Below are 20,843 nucleotides of genomic sequence, written 5' to 3' on the forward strand. Positions count from 1 at the left end.
GGAGGTGCAGATAGTGTATGCTAGCCACCAAACAGCCCCAATGCTTATTTTTTGTGCCAGTGCAAGCTGCTTGGCCACCCACACCTGCTTGCCTACAGTTAGTGCAGTAGGACCGCATATGCTATGGCCTGACTGCAAGAACTACCCACACATCACCGCTGTCTGTGGCCATGTCCACCCATCTGCCTCGAAAGTGTGTGGGAGCTGGAATAGCCTACAGCTGGAGTCACAAATGATGGTGACTTGTTCTACACATAGATGGCACATATTCTCCAACAACCGATGAGGGTTCAGTAATGTTCTGTGCACTCTGATGTGAACCTCACAACCAATGCAAGCATTAATTGTGATCACAGCAAGTAATTTAGTGACTATTTCATTTGTTGTGAGTTGTCTCTCTGGTAATGGCGGTATTTGACAAATTTTACACAAGCAAGCGAGATACATAATTTGCTTTCTTCAAGCACAAACTACATGTATGGGTGTACCACAACTGTTGCCTGGAACTGGCAATGATGCGAACCCTATCTGTGCCACAACCTGTGCAAACTGCCCATCATTCATGACTCGGACTGCAGTGTAAGTAAATTAAAGGACATTATTGTATTTCAAAGAAAACAATGCCAATAGTACACACTCATTTAAATTAATTTTGTTCTTTTATTTCAGTGGAAACTAATTTCACATTATTTTTACTGAAGCATTATATAGCTTTGCGAGTTGTCACATGTTCTGATCTTTGAAGTAACTCTATAGGGTGACTTACAACATTGACAACCAGACCATACTAATTCAAAATGGTTTGAAAATCTGCTGAAAAGGAAGCAGGTGGATTGACATTCATCACAACTTTATGGAAAGTCTTCCTATACGCTTAGCAGCTAAGAGCCACATGTGGCTGCATTGCATAATACTGACACCACAACAATTTCAAATTAGCATTTTTTATTATATCTGTTCATTAATAGAACTTTAAAGGTAATGAATGTAGTTGTTGCACACAGTGAATAGAATATAAGGTCCTTGCAATACACTCTGTATGTCTGACGACGACTTCTGTTTTTGTGTAAAAAGCAAGTGTTTATCTTGCTTTTTCCAGTTTCTGTATTTAAGTCACACAATGAACCTCCACTTTTTACTATTTATGAAAATAATTGTAATTATTTAAACTGAATGGTGCATAATGATAGAGAGTGTTATAATTTCAATACTTCCATATGACAGTGAGTAAAGGCGCATAAAATCAAAAGAAACATTGCATTTGTAACAAAAATAAAGGCAAAACAAATGTAAAACATAAATAACAAAGATTAAACCTGAGGTATATGTCAAATTTATGAGTAAAAGTGATCAGTAAGTAAAAATGGGCGAACCAGCCACTTTGCAGCACACTGAAACTTCCTCCTAACACCTTGCCAAGTATTCTGGAGAGTAGGAATATATAATTTACTCTCAGAAGATTCAAATATGAAACATTTTAATTTCAGTACAATCTGATACATAACCGTCCTCTTAAAGGCACCAGAACAGCTGTGCATGTTAGAACATCGCTTTCGGGGCTGATGTAGGCACACTAGACGTGGATTGAATCTGGCCAGCGGATTTATGATTAAGTCAGTTTGCTGGCCTGCCTGGATGTAGCTTTTAGGTGATTTCCCATGTCCAGCTTGGTGAATACCCGTGTCACACCTGTTATAGGATTCACTAACATTTTGAACACATTCTCACACTTTCACATGGCTAACACTAGACGCAAGCAGATGAGGTACCACAGTTTCCATCTCATGGAAGGAAAGGTGGCAACAGGAAGGTTATCCGATCATCCTATTTGACTGATGTGCCAAGTCAAAATTTAACAGGTTGACCCATTGTAGGTACAGGATAAAGTCAGAAGAAAAAGAATAATAATTTCCAAGATTCTAGAAAGTGGCTTCCAGTCAGGACATAAATGATAATCTATAGGACTGAGAACAAAGCTGGCTGGGCCCAACTCTATAAGCCATCAGCCAGCCAGAAGAGCACTCTACAGAGAGGCCGTGCATGCATACGAGAGTGGAAGCCTCTGCGGGTGCTGGCATCTTGCAACTTCTGAGGCACGCCATACAGCTGCGTGCCCAGATTGTGGGTAAGGACTCTTACACAGGTCACCACACTACCTGTTCCACAACCTCCTGCATCTTACTCCAGAGGTTCATCCGAGAAAGAGCAAGACCCGCACAAACTTGATGCAGGCATGCCAAATGTTGTTGTAGATTTGTTGTCATCCACTGACCCTGAGTTCACAGTCAACATTTCATACTCTAATAGCCATCTGATCACTCAACTAAATAATCTTGTGAGGGATCTGGGATTGTCAAACAGTGGCACAGAATTGTTGGCCTTTAGACTCAAGCAGTGGAGAGCTCTTGCTGAAGATGTTAAGAGGTATCTCTTTTTCAGACATGTCGAGAGACTCTGGAAGATTATTTTTCACCAAAAAGTGATCTAGTGTATAGTAAAAATGTAACTGGTCTTATGAGCAAATTTGACATAGAACATAATCCTGATGACAGCTGACTGTTCACAGACACACTGTTCACAGCTGTGTTAGTGAACAATGGAAATGTGTTGCTATCAATTCCAATCAGTTATGCAGTAGCTCAACTACACAAAATATTGCTATATTCGGTGCGAGTGTGATAGCCGAGACAAGGCTTCCCTTTACGTAAAAAAAGACTGGCTACTTCATAAATCTTTGGAACCAGGAAAAAATAACATTCAATAAGTACGTCTGGTAGATTCTAACAGGCTTTTACTTCCTCCTTTACATATTAAACTAGGTTTAATCAAGTACTTTGTTAAGAGTATGAGCCAAAGCAGAGACACAATCATATACATCCTGAGTAAAATTCCATGAATTACTAAAAGTAAAATCAGGGAGGTAATATTTGAGTCGCTTTATCCAATCGGCATAAATTTTGGTACTTAGTAAAAAACGTATTTAACAATTTCTGTTGCGTGTATAAACTTGAAATTTTTTTTGCATGTTTCTTAGTTACCTATTTTTGTTATTAAAAAAACATCATAAAAATAACTTATTTCAAAATTTTGTTATAAATAAAAAACTCCTGGATAAGGGACATTTTGGAATCAAAATATGGAGCAGAGACATTTTGAAAAAGAAAATGGGGGAAAAATTATAAACAATGTTTGTTTAGTAAATGTATATAATTTAATTTTTGTGGAAATGGCTTATGTAGGTATTTTTAAAACAACTGAAATAATTTCTGGTTAAGCTAGGGAAACATACAGAAACATACATTTAGCAGAAAATTATCAAAAAATAACATTACATTACACCTACACACATTACAGAAAAACCGAGCGAGGTGGCGCAGTGGTTAGACACTGGACTCGCGTTCGGAAGGACGACGGTTCAATCCCGCGTCCGGCCATCCTGATTTAGGTTTTCCGTGATTTCCCTAAATCACTCCAGGCAAATGCCGGGATGGTTCCTCTGACAGGGCACGGCCGACTTCCTTCGCCATCCTTCCCTAGTCCGATGAGACCGATGACCACGCTGTCTGGTCTCCTTCCCCAAACCAACCAACCAACCACATTACAGAAAACATAATTTTAAAAATGTCTTAAGGGTAGTCATTTACTTATTTAAATCTGGATTTGTCCTATTAACTGCTGAGAAATAATTAAAAGCCGTTTTCATCATCCATGTCTCCACCGGCATTTTTGCCAACATATTGATTTTCAGTTCTATTCTGTACTGGATTGAATATAATATTTTTGTAAAAGGCCGTGTCTTCATTTTGAGCCCAGTGTTCCCCAAAGTGAAGAGTCAGAAGCTTGTTGACATCTTTCACTTTCAGCTCTTTTTCTATTAATCAAGGTAGTACTAATGGTAGTTCAAAGTTTTGAACTTTAAATCCAGGTTTGAGTACTTTTTTCACCTTTCCGAGATTGGTGTTCTACCAAGGTTCTCCTGCAACAAGTACTTCACAGGTTAGCGCATTGCCTAGTGTTATAATAAATCTTTTAGCACTTGAGTAATTTTCACTTACATTCTTCCAGTCAAAAATATTACAGCTCTCAGTCATACTGAAAACAGTTCCACATTCCTTAAAGATTTCAATGTATTTCTCAGGCTTAATAATAGTGTCATAATTTTGAATTTCCTTCTCAGTTCTACCAAATACACAATCAGGTGGCACATGCAAATAACCTGGTACAGGGAATACTACAACAATGTCTTTAATAGTTGGCGGCGCTTCATTTACCAACCAGTATTGAAACATCATTGAACTGTTCCGGTTTTGTCCTCCACAACCATCCGCAATTGCCTTACAGTGGTCACTCCTTCCAAGCAAGTATTTTTTAGCCTATGAAAAATTGCTGATGCAATTTCATTCGAACCTTTTTTTTTTTTTTTTAAGTCCAATTTTGTCCAGTGATATATAAAAACACGGTCTTTTGTCTGCTTATCTTTAGATGTACCTTGGCAGATAGTAAAGTTAAATAAATAGAACTGTCGACTATAGTAAGCTGCCTGGTCAGGGATTTTGCGCAAAACTAAATTCTTTTGGCAAAGGAAGGGTTATTTCATTTTCAGTTTTCAGTAAATTAAAGAATGCTTCTGCTCTCTTTTTGTGGAGATCGAAATCAGTTTCAACCGATTTGACCCCGCTGTCTAATTTCAACTGAAACTGGATGCATTTGGGGCACCTGTCCGCAGCAGGAGAGCCAAAGCTTAAGTTATAATCTTTCACAAATATTTCATAAAAATATGAATATGGAACCTGAAGATAACTTTCTGTTCTTGAATTTTAAGCCTTGTGAAACTTACTCATTGAAAGATAGCTCGAATACTGTCTTGTAATTTGGTGTTTCTGCAATATGTTTTTCAAGTGGGCAGAGGCTCTCTATAAATAACTTTACAGAATGCCTTTTAGCCTCAAACAGCTTAGACTTATGGTCTCCTCCTCTATTCTCTACAGCTAGATTTATGGAGTGGAAATGTATCTTACACTCTCGTTGAGCTCTTTTCTCACTAACACCAAGTATGCCACAAAAGAATTTCTTACAGACCCGAACCAAAGAAGTATTTCCAGATTTGGTATGTGGGATCAGATAGAGATTCCAATTTTCAGTGATTTGTTTCCATTAATCTTCATTAGTACTCCTCCGTTTAGGCATTTCACTCACAGTATATTTAAGTATATAGTTATCCTGATAAATTTTATTCTTAGAAGAATAAAAGCCTCCATGAAACTTATGAACATCTTGCATTGTAAGCTGATTACACTTAAAAACTTGATCAGAATGAAGGCACTGTGGTACTCTTGCAAGTCTTTGATGTGTAGAGCTTCCACCTCTCTATTGTCTTTTTCTATTTATCTGGATCTTTTATACCTTTCCTTACTTTGTTCTTCTGGCGTGGAGTTATCTTCGGTCCCTCCATAACCTGTTGTTCAGTAGTTTGAGGTTGTAGTTCCTCCACTGGTTAACCACAAAGCTTATCAACTTAGGCCAACAACACTGCCTGTATAGTACACTTTTAAAACAAGAAGCTCCATCTGGAGTTGAGTTCGAGTTCTACTTCTGCTTCTGCTATACAGCGTGTTAAGTTGTGTCCATGGACAAGTGTTTGTAGTAGCTGCATTTAGAACACAGAGTACAAGATCTAAAGGCTAGCCATATCACACAGCTCATAATCTTTGGTTGGTTCTTAGTATGCTTGACAATCAAGAGTCATATCTGTATAAATAATTCCATATGTATTTACTGTTGTCACAGCAGTGGAGAGCTATAAAAGGTATGTGTCTTTGTCCACCCATGTGTACAAAAGGAGAACACAACACAAAGAATGCTGAAAAACAGTTATTACTGGAAAAAAGCTGATTAGTTAAGTTTCAAAATTAATTAAGAAAACAGAAAAATGTAAAACACGTACCAAGAATGTCCATACACACTTTATAGGTTATCTTAAAACGATGCTCATCAGTCATGTGTTCAAGCATAAATTTATATAGTGTCATGCGCTTTTCAGCATTATCTTCACCAGATAAATCGAAAACTTCGGCTTCTTTCTGCGTCTGTGTTGTTCTCATAAACATATCTTCTGTCTTTAAGCATTGAAAAAGAATAAAATTATGTGTCAGCTGTCTGCTATTCTTTAGTTTAATCAACAAAAACACCAAATGCAATATTTTTCTCTAAAGTAGTGAACATGCAAAAGTAACAGAGTAGATATGATGTGTTCTAATAACAATTATTCGCTGCTTTCACAGGTTCCAGTCTTGATATAGAGGGACATTTCAAAACATGACACAGAATAGAGAAATATGCATCACGGAAATTAAACTACTACTTTTGCAATGGAAAAAGTCATCAACATTTATTAAAATAAAGATAAGGTTTGGCATATGTCTCAATAAAATTAGTGACTCAATAATAATAACAAAAATGTAATATCTTCTTAATAATATGAAGTACAGTAGGGTATCTTATGTAGTATTTTGAACAAAAGAAAGTATGATCATTCTAATCAATGATTTCAGATTAGTAGTTTGTGTAGCATATGTTTCAGAAACTAAAAAAGACACATTATATTTGTACAACGATGTTGAAAACTGTCAGCTGTGCTGACTGACTTCTCAAAAATTATCCTTACATCTGATTTTATCATAACATAAATACTTAAAAAATAATACTGGAGGAAATTAGCAGCACAAAATTCATGAGAGAACTAAACTGATCAAAGTTAGTATTTTTTTTGTAAGTGAAGAGTCATCATGCTAATGTACAAAGTAACAAAATATACATTTTAGGTTATTGAGAATAAAATTTATTCAATTAGCAAGAACGTAATTGTTTGTGCACCTCAGGTAGGTATTCCATCATACTTTTGAGGCGTGTCTTCTTCTCTGAATACAATCCTTTTCACCAGTAACCTCACTGAATGTGAGCGAGTTGAAATCTTCACTTCATCGTCCAACATTCTCATCATTTCCCAACCCTTTATTTTCCCAAATGTCTTTTTTATCTGAATTACTCTAGGCGTGGTGGTTTTAATCCACAAGGCAGAACTTACATTAACCTCAGTTGTGTTAATGATCACTTCACCTGCTTGCCGAAAATCCATAAAATAACTGCCTTTCACTTGAACGACTTTAAAAGATTGCTTATTGCAAGCTGTTGCTATAATGTTCACTACATCGGTAACAGAATGCATCCCCATCTTTAGCCACATTTTCTTTTAGTTACCAGTTTTTCTGTTACTTCCCTTTGCTGAATTGTTCATATCTTTTTTACTATTTATTTTACTGCCAAGGAAGACGCACAAGAGATAGGTTACAAAATGGCAGGAGCAAGCAGAACGATATATTCTCTAAGTTGAGTATAGCTAGCTCATACAACACAATCTGCACTGACCCCACTTAGCATGAACAAGTCATAGGAGTTACCTCTCATGCCATCTACTGGCCTTTGGTAGCACCTACATCAGCCATCACTGGAAGCAGCCCTTTTAAAATGTGAAAGCCCTGTTCACATACCACCTAATTAAGCACAAAGCACAATTTATGCAAAAGTGGCTCTCGGCCCCTTTAGCATGATAACTCTTCAATCATCAGCATAGTAAATTAACTTATCAATAAATACATACCTCACATTTATTGTAATAATAGAGCCCAGCAACAAAATTTTGGTACAGTATGTTCTTGTTCTTCACTAACAAAGATTCGGTGATGAAATAAATTATGGAATCAACAATAGTTTTGTCCTTATCACAAAGCATACTGAAAATGTTGAAATAAAAGCTGCCCCTCAGCTTCAAATAATCTTGCTGCAAGAGCTGAATCAACTGCACAAGAGCAGTTTCCCTCACTTTTTCTCTAGGATCTTTCAAACACACACAAATATCTGGGATTAAAGGCTCAACCATTGAAGTATACCTAAGAAAAGAAAAAAAAAACTGTTGTGGAAAATAAATTGACTATTAATAAAGTTTATTCAGGATTACTCACAAGGGCTACAATTTGCAGGTTGCTAGTGTAAGTGTTATCAGTAAAAATAAAAAGTAGAGTTATATTTTCACCATTATGAAGCAAAAAGAACTTACAGAATTAAATATTGCATGATTACTGGAATCTTAAAAGGGAGAGATCACTTTTAACTTTTAAAATAACACAGCTTTCAACACGATTCTTCCTGTCCACCTGTTGCACCTCTAAGAATGACATAGAATGAAAGCATATAATTAATACATTATTTTATGTTCCAACAATATGTTGGTTATGAGAAGTAGTAGAAGGGCTTCCACTGTGATGTGCTGTATACTAGACGAACGAGAGGCAATAACTTAGCAGTAGGTTACTGAGCACTGTTTAAATGTAACATTTAGTTAGCAGAGATTCGCAGAGATTCTGTGACACAAGAAAATGGATGGCATTAGTCTTTTATATTAATGACTGATAGATTCAATCTGCATACCAAGGTATGATGTCAAGCCACCACTGAAAGAGTGAGTCACATTTACACAAACGATTAACTATGAGACAACTTTATGTAAGCAAAAGGTGACATTTACTGAGTGCTGACCATAAGCGATGAGGAGGAGAAACCATATGCAAATGGGAAGGAGAAACCTCACCAATGTTAGGACCATTATAAACAAAATCCAGCAGATGTTTTTTGCCCATTTGTTACCGTGAATGAGATGTAGATTCACCATTTCAAACCCAAAACAAAACACCACTCAATGCAATAAATGGGAGCCAGAGGCCCCGCACCACAAGAGAGAAAGTCAGTTTCATCTGTCAATGTGCTTATGTGTACAGTTTTATAGGATTTGTAAGGAATTCTTTTAACTGATAGCCTTACAAATCTGGCTCAATGAGAGGAAAAATATGTCGGGTGAGGTCTGGCTTGCAAAAGGAGGGATACAATGCACCTGTCACCAAAAGAGTTTTTCCAATAAGAAAATAGTGGAATATGAAATGTGAATCGTGGTAATTTTTACAAATCTGGATCAATGAGGAAAAAAATGTGGGCTGATATCTGGCGTGCAAAAAGAGGAAAGTGCACCTGCCACCAAAGGAGGTTTAATAAGAAAGATGAGGGATATGAAATGTGAATCATGATAATTTTCACCCCATATATCAGACTTTTGTAGACTCACACTTCCATCTACAACTACACCTAAAAAAATTCAGAGTTATGTTCACTGGCCAACCAAAAGCGGTAGGAGATGGGTAGCATATAGATCATCTAGAAACTCACTTCCAAAATGAAATATCCAACCATCCATTACAATGCCAGGTCAGGACTGGTGTGGTACTTCTCTAATTTCAGGCAGATACATACCGGCGTGTAGGCCGTTATTACTATGGGATTCTAAAGCGACTGCCAGCTTTCCCCCCCCCCTCCCACACACACACACACACACACACACACACACACACACACGCACACACACACACACACACACGGGACTGGAATCCCTATACCCCTTCTATGCCTAGAGCATATTGCAGGGTCAAATGTGACATTGTTTTTCAAACTGTTTGCACATCACGTAACCAAGGCAGAACCAAGGCCTCATATTTACCTAAGTGGATGTGAGAAACCGGTTAAGAATCACACCCAATCTAACTGGCACACCAGCCCCCCGCCTTTAAGGTGCAAGGTGAATTCGATCTGGGGCCAGAGTGCCTCTCCGTGTCTCAGAAGTTGGCTCTTTAACTGGGTGGGTCCAGAATGAAAAATATTCTCTGAAAAACACTGACGGAGAGTGATCACCTAAAGGAAGACAACACTAGACAAATAATTCTGAAAAAAGAAAAGGAGAAAATAATGAAAGCAGTCTTTCAGTGTCAAGCAAAGATTGTTTCATTTTCCACAAGTCACATCCCACCATTATTAAATTTATTTCTCTACCTGAAATTTAACTGCAACTGTAAATTTTTAACAGCTTTGGAAGCCAAGTTTATTTTTAATACAAATGTAATAATAGATAGAATCTCCTGAGGAAGACACTGTCAGGAGCTCATTACTTTTTAAGTATGATATTAAGATTACAGCATTATCCATTAGGCAAATTGTGCAATTTTAGAGCAATCATTTATTATGTCCACGTATATATCACTGCATGATGAATAAATATTCCAGCTATGCTACTAAAAAGAAACATTACAAAAGACAGCATATTTAAAGTAAAAAAGCTGTGGTTTGCATTTAAATAGTAAGATAATTTATAAACAAATGATTTTTGTTATTGTTTCTGTCTCTTGCATAGTCATTAATAAAGAATAACAGATTGATTAATAGAGTGTCATTTCATGCGATCAAAATGTAGAGTGATTTTGATATTTTTTGCCGCCTGTAGGTAGTAATATTACTCGTACAGGTCCTGTCTCAAATACACAATACATTAACAAACTGCAACATACAAATATTTTAAAGAAACGAATAAATTAAAACAGACCAGAAGGTATTTGTTCCTTGTCAATACAGAGCTCAAACTGCACTCTGCTACACTTTACAAAAATCTTAAATGGATTCTAAAGTAAGTACCCCTCACTTAGTCGTTTATTACAAGTCAATTACACAACTTTTTTAGCTGTGGCTCTGTGGTATCAGCTGTGCTCTCATTATAGCTCCATACATCAGCTTAGCAGGTATTCAAATTATTCTATGCATTTTCTCTGGCTATGTGTATACATCAAAATAATAGCAGTTTCAGTAGCCACCAGCTGACATCTCTGGCCCGATATCTCACTCTTCTGCTGTCAGGTTTAGTAATTTATCACCATTACACACTGACTATTTTTCAAACATCTTGTTTATATCACTATTTATGCAATGGCTCTTTGTATTTATAAATTTGAAATTTTATGAACTTGCCCACGTGTCACTGTCACTATGGCCTAGAATATAACACTGCTTCCTATTGCTGTAGAATTCCTAGGTCTCAATCCCACAGCTGGAATCCCACCGTGTGACTGTGATTTTCTGTTGGGGAGTGGACCACAAGAGATCTATTGAGCTAAATGAGGTAAAATGAGGTGTACACACACACACACACACACACACACACACACACACACACACACACACACACACCATTTCATTTTGGTAATATGCTATTTATGCTGGGTCTGCAATAATCTCTAGTCAGAATCAGAAATACACAGATATTTGCTAAAATATACTGTACAAACAAACAATTAATGAGATAATAACCAAGGAAGATGTAAAAAAGAAACTTCCGTGTTGTTAAACACAGAGGCATTCTAGTAAATCCAACAAAGACAAAAAAATAAAGCAGTCTATCCCGCTTACAAAAGCAAGAAATCCAAGATATAACAGAAGAGACAAAACTGGTAAAACTACAATGGTTATCTCATTCTGTTCTGTTTGCATCTTTTCTGTTATTTGCATCTTTCTGTAACTGGTCTCCAGCCAAGTTTTATGTCCGCCTCACTCCTTGAGTCTTGTTTCTAAATTAGTTACCACTGGTCTTTGCACAATATCTTTTTTAAGCATATCTTTAATTATTTTTTAATTTGAACCTTGACTTAAGTCGCCATGACTTTATTCTTGTAACGATACTCCTCCTCCCTCTACCTATCTATCTAAGTATCTATCTGTCTTTATCCATAACCAAACAGTAAATGACTTTTTCTTCCCTCTCCTAGCTCTGGCTCCTTTGTGAGTCTTTTAGCATGTTTTCCTTCTTTTGTGTGGGCCTATCAACAACTCTATGTCTGCTTGTAACTATTAACAATCTTGTAAATATCTGTCGTAGTACTTTTTTCCATAACACATCGCTAATGCTCTCGCTGTCTGATACCTGATATTGCTCCACATCATAGGTGTAGTGCAGGGGAAATTGTTATTCTACAGATATGTAATGTCTCAGCAATGGACTTTGTTCGTGAGCAATATTTGCTAAGACCTAGTTAATATCTTCCATAAGTTTAACAGCTCCAGCTGACAGCTAAGTCAACAATGTTACATGGTTACATAGTTGGCTAATTCACCTGTAGAGTTGTACATACTAGTAGTAAATTCTTTGCTAATATTCATTGGTATTGTCTTTGCCTGTAAATTTGTTCAATAAAGTTGTCAATATAATTTTTGTGTTTTAAGTCTTTTGTGTGTTAAGAATTTCGTATCTAATTCTTATAAGAAGTTCATTATTGGGTCCTTTGGTGCTATGTTCAGGATCTGTAAATTCATTTTTGATCTGTTTGCATGGGATTGAAGATTGTGAATGGGTTTGTGTCACTGTTTCTGGCATTCTCTCACTGCCTGATTTTGAAATTTCTCTCTGTTTAGTCCATGTAGAATTTTTCACGGTCACTATAATTAATTTTATATACACTTGGATATATGTGCAATGGAATTTTGGTTTTTACTTAGATATTTGTTCTCTGCCTGTTTACAGAGCTGTATGCAAATCTTACTGTAGTTTGCCTTACTACGGTGTTATGTTTGTTTGATGCATTTCATATATACATTTGTGGTTTGTATGCTATTTTCTGTTTTGTTGGTACCTCTCTTGTTAATTTTATGTCATTATGTTTGTTGTGTTTCTCATAGGTTTGGTTGACAATGTTGGGACTGAAGTTGTTCTGTTGTGCTATGTATTTTAGGATATCCAATTCCTTCTGTGTTGTGAATTACTGCAATAGTAAATTCATCAGTCTGTTTATCATCATTTAAAAGTATGAATTTTTGTGTGTTTTAGGATGACAAGAATCTGTTGTAATGATGTTATCTGATGTCTGTTGTGATTGTTTTTTATTGTCTGGTCCAGGAACCTTTATTGCTGTCTAGTTCCATTGTGAAGTTCATGTTGTGATGAAGTTCATTTAATGTTTTATGTATTTGTAGATTACCTGTGTCAGAATCGTCTATTGGTAGCTGGGTGTCATCTACATTATGCTAATTATGTATAATTATCTTTTCAAGTATGTTTGTGGGACTAAAAACTTTTGTTCTAACATGTTTAAAATATATGACCTGTTGCTTTCACTAACCTACTCCTCATGGCTACTCCGTCCTTTCGTATGTATAATGAATTATCGAATACAAAGTAATTCTAATTTAGTACTAGTGTCAGCAGTTCAGTGTTCTGTATTCCTGTCGTGGGCAATTCTCCGTATTGTAGCAAGTTGTTTTCTATAGCATTAATTGTTTCTTGTACTGGAATATTGGTGTAGAGATCAGTGATGTCAAAGGACATGAATTTTCAATTCTTTTGGGTTATGTTGTTTGCTAATGTTCTTGAGTTTCTCCACTGTGAGTCATTTTTTATATGTATAGTATTTTGTGGGCAGGATGTTCAGCTTTCTACTAATAAGGTAGGTTGGGCTATCTATAATAGAGTTAATTACTGGGCATATTGGGAATTGTGCTTCTGGATCCTTGGTTGGCCATATAGTTTAGATGTACTTGGGTTAAATATTATGTTTCTTCTTCTTCTTTTTGTCCTCTCTCCCTCCCCCACCCCAATCTTCAAATTCAGTGAGAATCGTATTGCAGCTTTTCACATACAACCAAATTATTTCCTTCACCTGCTTTATTTGCTACTGTACAGACTGTGATGAGTTTTTGGTTTACCCTATTGAGTGTACAGTGACCTAGTTTTGCCTGTTATTTGTATCTATCATTATAGGTTAATTTTTTTTCTATATTGTGTGATGCTTATACTGTTGTTTCATTTTGTCATCTAGTAGTTCATTTTGCTGTGTTGATTGTGAATTTGGTTGCGACTATGAAATTTTTCAACATAAAATACATAATAATTCCAAAGAATGGAAAATTCATGTCCTTTGACAACACCAATCTCTACAACAATACTTCAGTATAAGAATCAAGTAATATTATAAAAAACAGCTTGCTACAATATTTAGTACAAATGCATTATACATACAAAAGGATGGAATAGCCATGGTGCGTAGTGTAGCTGGCACAATAGGTCATATATTTTTAAAAACATTACAAAAAAATTATTCTAGCCCCACAAACACACTTGCACAGAAAATTGCATATTATTAGCTTCATGTAGATGACACCTTGTTACTAACAGACAGTTCCAACACAGGCATTCAACAGATACACAGAATGTTAAATGAACTTCACCCCAACATGAAATTCACAATGGAACCACAGAAAAAAATGAAATGACCAACTTCCTGGAACTAACAATAAAAAACATTCACAATGGACATCAATTTGAAGTCTACAGAAAACACACAACATCATTAATGCAAATTCCTGCAGTCGTAAAACACACAAACACGCGTATTTTCATATGACGATGAACAGACTGATGAATCTACTATTACAATAAGCCATTATACAAAAGGAATTGGGGATCCGCAAGCATGTAGCAAACAGAACAACTTCAATCCAACATAACCAGCCAAATCTATGACAAATACAAGAAACGGAAACAAATTAAGATTCGTAGTGGCATAAAATTAACAGCAGATGTATCAACAAAACAGAAAATAATATACATACCACAAACATACATTGGAAATGTATCAAACAAACTTAGCGTATTATTATAGCACCCTACAGAAAGATTTGCATATCACAGTGCACATAAGCCAAGAACATACCTCCATTCCAGAAAAATGAAACTACCAGTGCACACATACACAGAAGTATATAAAATTAATTAAAATGACTGTAAAAATTTCTATATAGGTCAGATGGGGAGCAATTTCAAAATCACATGCCGATAACATACCAGAAACACAGATCGAAAATGCTCTGCAAATCCTGCACATAACACCAAAGGGTCAATAATGAACTTTTTAGAAGAATTAGAATTATACATTCACATACACACATTTCCAGGCAAAATTCTTAACAAACAAAATGATTTAAAACATAAAAATTATACTGACAACTTTATTGAAATTACAGAACATAATAATGCATAAAACAAATTTACAGGCAAAGACAACATCAACGAACATAAGCAAAGAATTTACCACTAGCACTCAAACCTCCATATATGAACAAGCCAACTATGTAAGCATATAATATTGCTGACTTTGCCATTAATTGAAGCTGTTAAACATGCGGAATATATTAAATAGGTCTTAGCAAATGTTACTGAGCAACAAACTCCACTGCTGGGACATTATGTATCTAAAGAAAAACAATTTCATCTGCACTACACCTACAATATTCAGCAATACAAGGTATTTAGAAAGCGATAGTGTTAACGATGTGTTATGGAAGTAAGTACTATGACAATTATATACAAAACTGTTATTAGTTACAAGAACACATAGATACATGTACTAACAAGTCCATATATTTCCAAACAGCTTGGTAATGGCCACGAGGCCTAAATTAGTTTACAGTAGACAGGCAAACAGGCCTGTGAATTTAGTGAAGTCTTGCCCTAGATGTTTTGCTCACCAGAAGAGACGGGATCGCCCATCATGTAATGCAACTTGTTACACGTGTGGAGAAAAAGGCCATGTCCAAGCAGTTTGTTTCCAATGGCACAAGACCACCAATTTTGCTTGCTCCCAGAAAAAAACAGGCTCGTGCACATGCCATGAATATTGTGTTTTCAAAACCTACAACAGGTTCTGACAACAGTAAGATTAAGGTTGTGCCTCCTTCTTGCCCTAGTGCTGGGCAACAACATTCTAACAAACTATTTGGCTCCTTATGAAGTCCTGGCTGTCGTGTGAAATTTCAGTTAGATGCAGGTGCCACAGTAACCTTGCTTAATCATGCCACATATGAACAGTTAGGCTCACCATGCCTTTCTAAATCTAGCAAGCACCTCACTGCTTACAACAGACAGGAAATTCCAGGGCTTGGACAGTGGAGTTTGCCTGCCACTTACAAATCTCACACAACAGTGAATTTTACTGTGTTGGAATCAAGAGGCAGCGAGAACATTTTCAGTTTAGATGCCTTGGACGTAGCATACAAGACATACTTTCAGTACCAGCTTTTGATCCAAAAGAACTCCCTGAACTCCCTGAAGTTTTTTTAGAAGGAATGGGGAAATCTAATGACTTTGGAGTGCTTGTTACATTGAAAGACAATGCACAGTCTAAGTTTTTCCGGGCATGCCCTGTTCCAATTGCTTTACGAGACAAAGCTGCCAGTGAACTGTAAGAATTGCAAGGTAATGTGTAACTGCTCCCATTCGAGCCAGTCAATGGGCAAGTCCCTTCATTTTGCTGCCTAAGCCTTCTGATTGCATTCGCATTTGTGTTGACTTCAAGTCAACAGTCAACCCACAGACAGTAGTTGACACTTATCCGTTACCTCACCCTGAGGAACTCATGGACAGGCTTGGTGCAAGACGTTTTCTAAGACAGATTTGTATGAAGCCTACTTGCAAATTCCACTGGATGAAGAATCACAGAAAGTGTTTGTTGTAAATACATACTTAGGACGGTTCAAGTATTTGCATTTTCCCTTCAGCAGTGCTTCCGCACCCGCCATTTTTCCACGTTACTTGGAACAGCTGACTGCAAAAGTGGCATTTTGTTCAAACTATCTTGACGATATTGTCATCTCAGGTCATACACCAGGGGAACAAATTGCCAATTTGTGAACTCTTTTTCAAGTGTTGTCAGAAGCAGGATTCAAATGTCATCTCGAAAAATGTGACTTTTTTCAAACTGAACTAAAGTGACTCATGACACAGTCATGTGATAAACAGTCAGGGTGAGCAACCCCTCCAATCTCATTTGCTTGCAATCCATGACTGCCTGTTCCTCACAATGTGTCTAAACTGCATACAGTACTCGACAAGATGACATACTATGTTTGGTTCATACCGAATGCCTGTCAGATTGCAACTCCACTGCATCACTTGTGTCGCAAAATGTACCTTTTGTGTGGACTAAAGACTGTCAAAACGCCTTTCAGAAACTCAAAAATGCCTTGCTCAGTGACAGATGTTTAGTACATTTTGACCTTGCTAAGCCAGTAGTCTTGAGAGACAACACTTCTTCCTGCGGAATCGTCGCTGTGCTTTTGCACAGAACTAGTGCACAAGACAGACCTATTGATTTTCCCTCAAAGTTGTTAACTCAAACTCAGTGCAATTATTCTCAAATTGAAAAAGAAGCTCTCACTATTGCATATGGTGTGAACAAATTCCATCACTATTTGTATGATCGCAAGTTCTATTTAGCGACAGATCACAAGCCTTCGCACTCCTTGTTTCATCTGTCAAAGCTGGTTCCTACACACATTGCTTAAAAATTGCAATGGTGAGCTTTGTTGCTTTCGCACTATCAGTATGAAATTGTGTACAGACCTATGGCAAAGCATGGCAATGCGGACATCCTTTCCCGTCTTCTGATTGGCCCAGACTCTGATTTTGATTCACCTGCTGCATTTTGTTGTCAAAACATTGCACAGGACTCTGAATTGCTGGACACTTTTCCCTTGCACTACAGAAAAATTGCACAGGCCACAGCAGCAGACCCAGATCTCAAGATTTTTTTGCATTACATTCACATGTCTTGGCCTCGTTCATTGAACAGTATCCAAATCTCAGTTGTGCACCAATACTTTGCACGTCGGCATAACTTTCAGTTCAACAGGCTGTGATTCTAGTTCAAAATGTCAGTGGACAATCGTGTGTGCTTATTCCCAAAGTGTTGCAAAAGGATGTGTTGCAATTGTTCCACCAAGGACATTGGGGAATTGTTTGCTCTAAACAGTTAGTTGGCAGGGCGCAGACGCCCACAATCAACAAATGACATCACAGTGTCACGCATGCAAGGAAAACAAATCCACTCCACCACAGATATTCTCAGCTTGGCCTAAGACTCAATTGCGATGGCAACGAGTGCACACTGACTCAGGCAATGGACCACAGTTCACCTCACGTGATTTTGAACAGTTTTGTGAATGAAATGGCATTTGTCATCTGACAAGTGCTCTGTTAAACCCACAGTCCAACTGAGAAGCAGAATGCTTCGTGTGCACTTTAAGCAACAGATGGCCAAGCTTCGCACCACCCACACACGGGAACAGGCACTGCAACTCTTCCTCGCCTCCTACTGTTTCCACCCATGAGACAGACCATCATCAGCAGACATTCTCCGTGGCTGCCGCCATTGAATGCTGCTAAAGTTGCTGCATACAATGCAGCATCCAGTGCCGGCAATGGTTCACAACTATCGCTTTGCGCTGTATTATCTTTTTCTTTTCGGGGTTTATGGCAGCTGTGGGCACTGGGAAAGAGGTAAGATCCAGGAATGCATTGGTTCTTTTATGTACTTGATTGCAGGCGCGATGGTTTGCAGCACTGCCACCAGAACCAAATTCATGCATGTCATTTGCCCAGTGATTCTGCTGCTTTTCTTCACTCAGATTCATGGCCTCATGGGACTGTGCGGCCTTTGAAGCCACCCACTTGTGCCAGCATGGCACCCCAGTAGGAGTGGATGGACACTGTGCCCCGCCCCTGCCATCCTCGCTCTCTGACCCAATGGACCTGGCCCCACTATTTCCATTGCTGTCCCCGTCATCATCCCAGGACATGCCTTCCGGCCTGGACATGTGTCCTGGCAGCAGTTTTCCGGAGGATGTTCCTGTTGCCTCGCAAGCCAGATAGCTGTGTATGGTTGGGAGTATGCCGTCTTCCAAAGGCATAGTTCCCTGCTTATCTCTACGTCCAGCATCCTGCCTCTCTCCCAGTTGTCATACACATCCACCCTACATGACAACAGTGCAGCTTTTTTCAGGGGGGGAGGAATGTGTTGGTGTAAGCTATGGCCAGCACACTGGTTGGCAAAGATGTAGCAAGAAGATCGATAGCAGGTGCTGGATCAACAGTGTCTATCAGGAAGGCCAAAGGCAGACTCGCAAGCAACATGCCACCAACGCGCAGTCTCAGTCATTAGCTCAGCTGCTCAGTCACTGGTGCACTAACTCGCACTCCAAGTTCGCAACTGTTAGTACACTGTGACCAGTGTAGTGTTTATAGCAGGACTTCTACTTCACCAGCAGCGAGGCTAACATGGACTATGATTAGAAGAGCTCGTACCACAACATATGGACACTCTTAAAAATAAGTAGATTCCTGTTAATGTAAATAAAGAACCCTGTTAATATATGTGTGTAGTTGTGTTGTAGAAAGAGGACACCAGCCACCAAACAACACCCTCTCTCTTGACCCCTATGGGACAAGACTCAACATTGTAGATGAGGACACTACAGTGGTGACAAGGATACAACACTATTTATAGGGAAATTTGCTATTTGGAAATGATTATTAAACACTCTAAGGTTCTTGTTGAAGCATGAAAAAGTTGTAGGTATAAAATTTTAGATTGTCCATCTCTCAATTATAAAGGAAACCATAACGTCCTGACTGATTCAAACATATCAATAATTTGAAAGAGAGTAGAGAGCACAAAAGCAAAGCACAGAAAATCCCCAGATGGTTTACAACATATAGGAGGAAGGTCTAAGCGCAACTGGGAGGATGGTCTAAGCTCAGCTGCTTATAACAAAAGGAAAATGATCAAACTACTGTAAGACACTACACACTGATACTAGACAACACTTTTAAAAAATAATAATATTCGGGGGACAGGAAACAATAGGCCTATGAAACTGATAGCAACATATGCAGACAAAACTGTAGCAAAAACAATGTAAATGGGGTAGGTTCCTGGACATGGAAGTATACATAGCGAATGCCTAAAAGCTATTTAAATTGCAGATGAAACTATTCAGTATGTACACAACAAGAACAAATGGATGGAAACATGGACAAGAAATACTGCACGAAGGTATACTACTCCACAACAGAGCATGAATTTTTTGGTAACACTGGGGGGAAAAACTATAAAATTTCCCAAAAACTGTATGGAGAAGCAATTTCAAAGGAAAAAGAGCAGACAGGTTTCCGAAGTAAATGATTAGAAAGTATCTTGGCAGATCTTGGGAAGCCCACCTGGTTTTTGTACACCTCCAAACGCATATGACACTGCCCTTTCACTGGATTGTGATATGCAATGCAATGTAGTAGCATAAATTTCCAGCCCTTGAAAGCTGTATGAAACATGAACCCAAACATTTCTGCAAGTATTAGATTGGGAAGACTGCAGTGAACCTATAAAAACCACCAAGCAATTAAGACAAGGATACTGTACGATCCCAACACTCTTAAAGACCTATGTTCCATATACCATGTCCAACTGGTGAAGGAAATGCCACGACATGGCAAAACCTGATGGAGGAAGCACTATCCACAGCCTACAGCTTGTTGAATATCAGGTGATCCTAACAGCTGATGAAGATTTGATTTGATCTACACAGGAAGACAAAACAACAGAGATATTAGCCTGCTGATGCCTGCACTGAAACTCAGTTTATTGGAAAGAGTGGGAAAAAAGGAGGCAAGAACTGGAACATGGAAGTCCAATTCCACTGGAAGGCAGGGGCTACAAGTGGTGGATCGCAAAGACCAACAAATGTGGCTAAATATGGCAGCAGTTGTAACAAACTTGCCTGAATAAATTTAACCCGACACTGGAAGCAGTGCTAGTACTCCACCAAACATGGAGGAGGCATTGCAATATCTTCAGTTAACCTGCAGAAATTAAAAAAAAATGCTGCACAAAAAACTCCAACTTCTATCCACAATAGTCAGTAACCACTGAGAGATCAAATTATATGAAATCTTCCCAGTTCTCAAGACTTGACTGTAAGTGATCGTTTTTATTGGAGTTATGTAAAGTCTCTGAGGTATACCGACAAACTAAAACTGCATTTATATCACATCACAACTAAAATTTCATATACCAGTGTTATGAAAAGGTCAAACT

The 20,843-nt window shown here is 37.9% G+C and overlaps 1 protein-coding gene across 1 annotated transcript in view; it reads right to left on the bottom strand.

Moving 5' to 3' along the window:
• LOC126175711 (condensin-2 complex subunit D3-like) overlaps window positions 1-20,843 on the bottom strand; it is a 157,391-nt gene that overhangs the window by 15,546 nt on the left and 121,002 nt on the right. The window contains exons 8-9 of the mRNA XM_049922644.1: window positions 7,658-7,946; window positions 5,945-6,116 (exon numbers count right to left, since the gene is read on the bottom strand). Coding sequence (XP_049778601.1) covers window positions 5,945-6,116; window positions 7,658-7,946 — 461 coding nt within the window. The remainder of the gene's footprint in view (window positions 1-5,944; window positions 6,117-7,657; window positions 7,947-20,843) is intronic.

The sequence above is a fragment of the Schistocerca cancellata genome, chromosome 3, assembly GCF_023864275.1.
Source record: "Schistocerca cancellata isolate TAMUIC-IGC-003103 chromosome 3, iqSchCanc2.1, whole genome shotgun sequence".
NCBI lineage: Eukaryota > Metazoa > Arthropoda > Insecta > Orthoptera > Acrididae > Schistocerca > Schistocerca cancellata.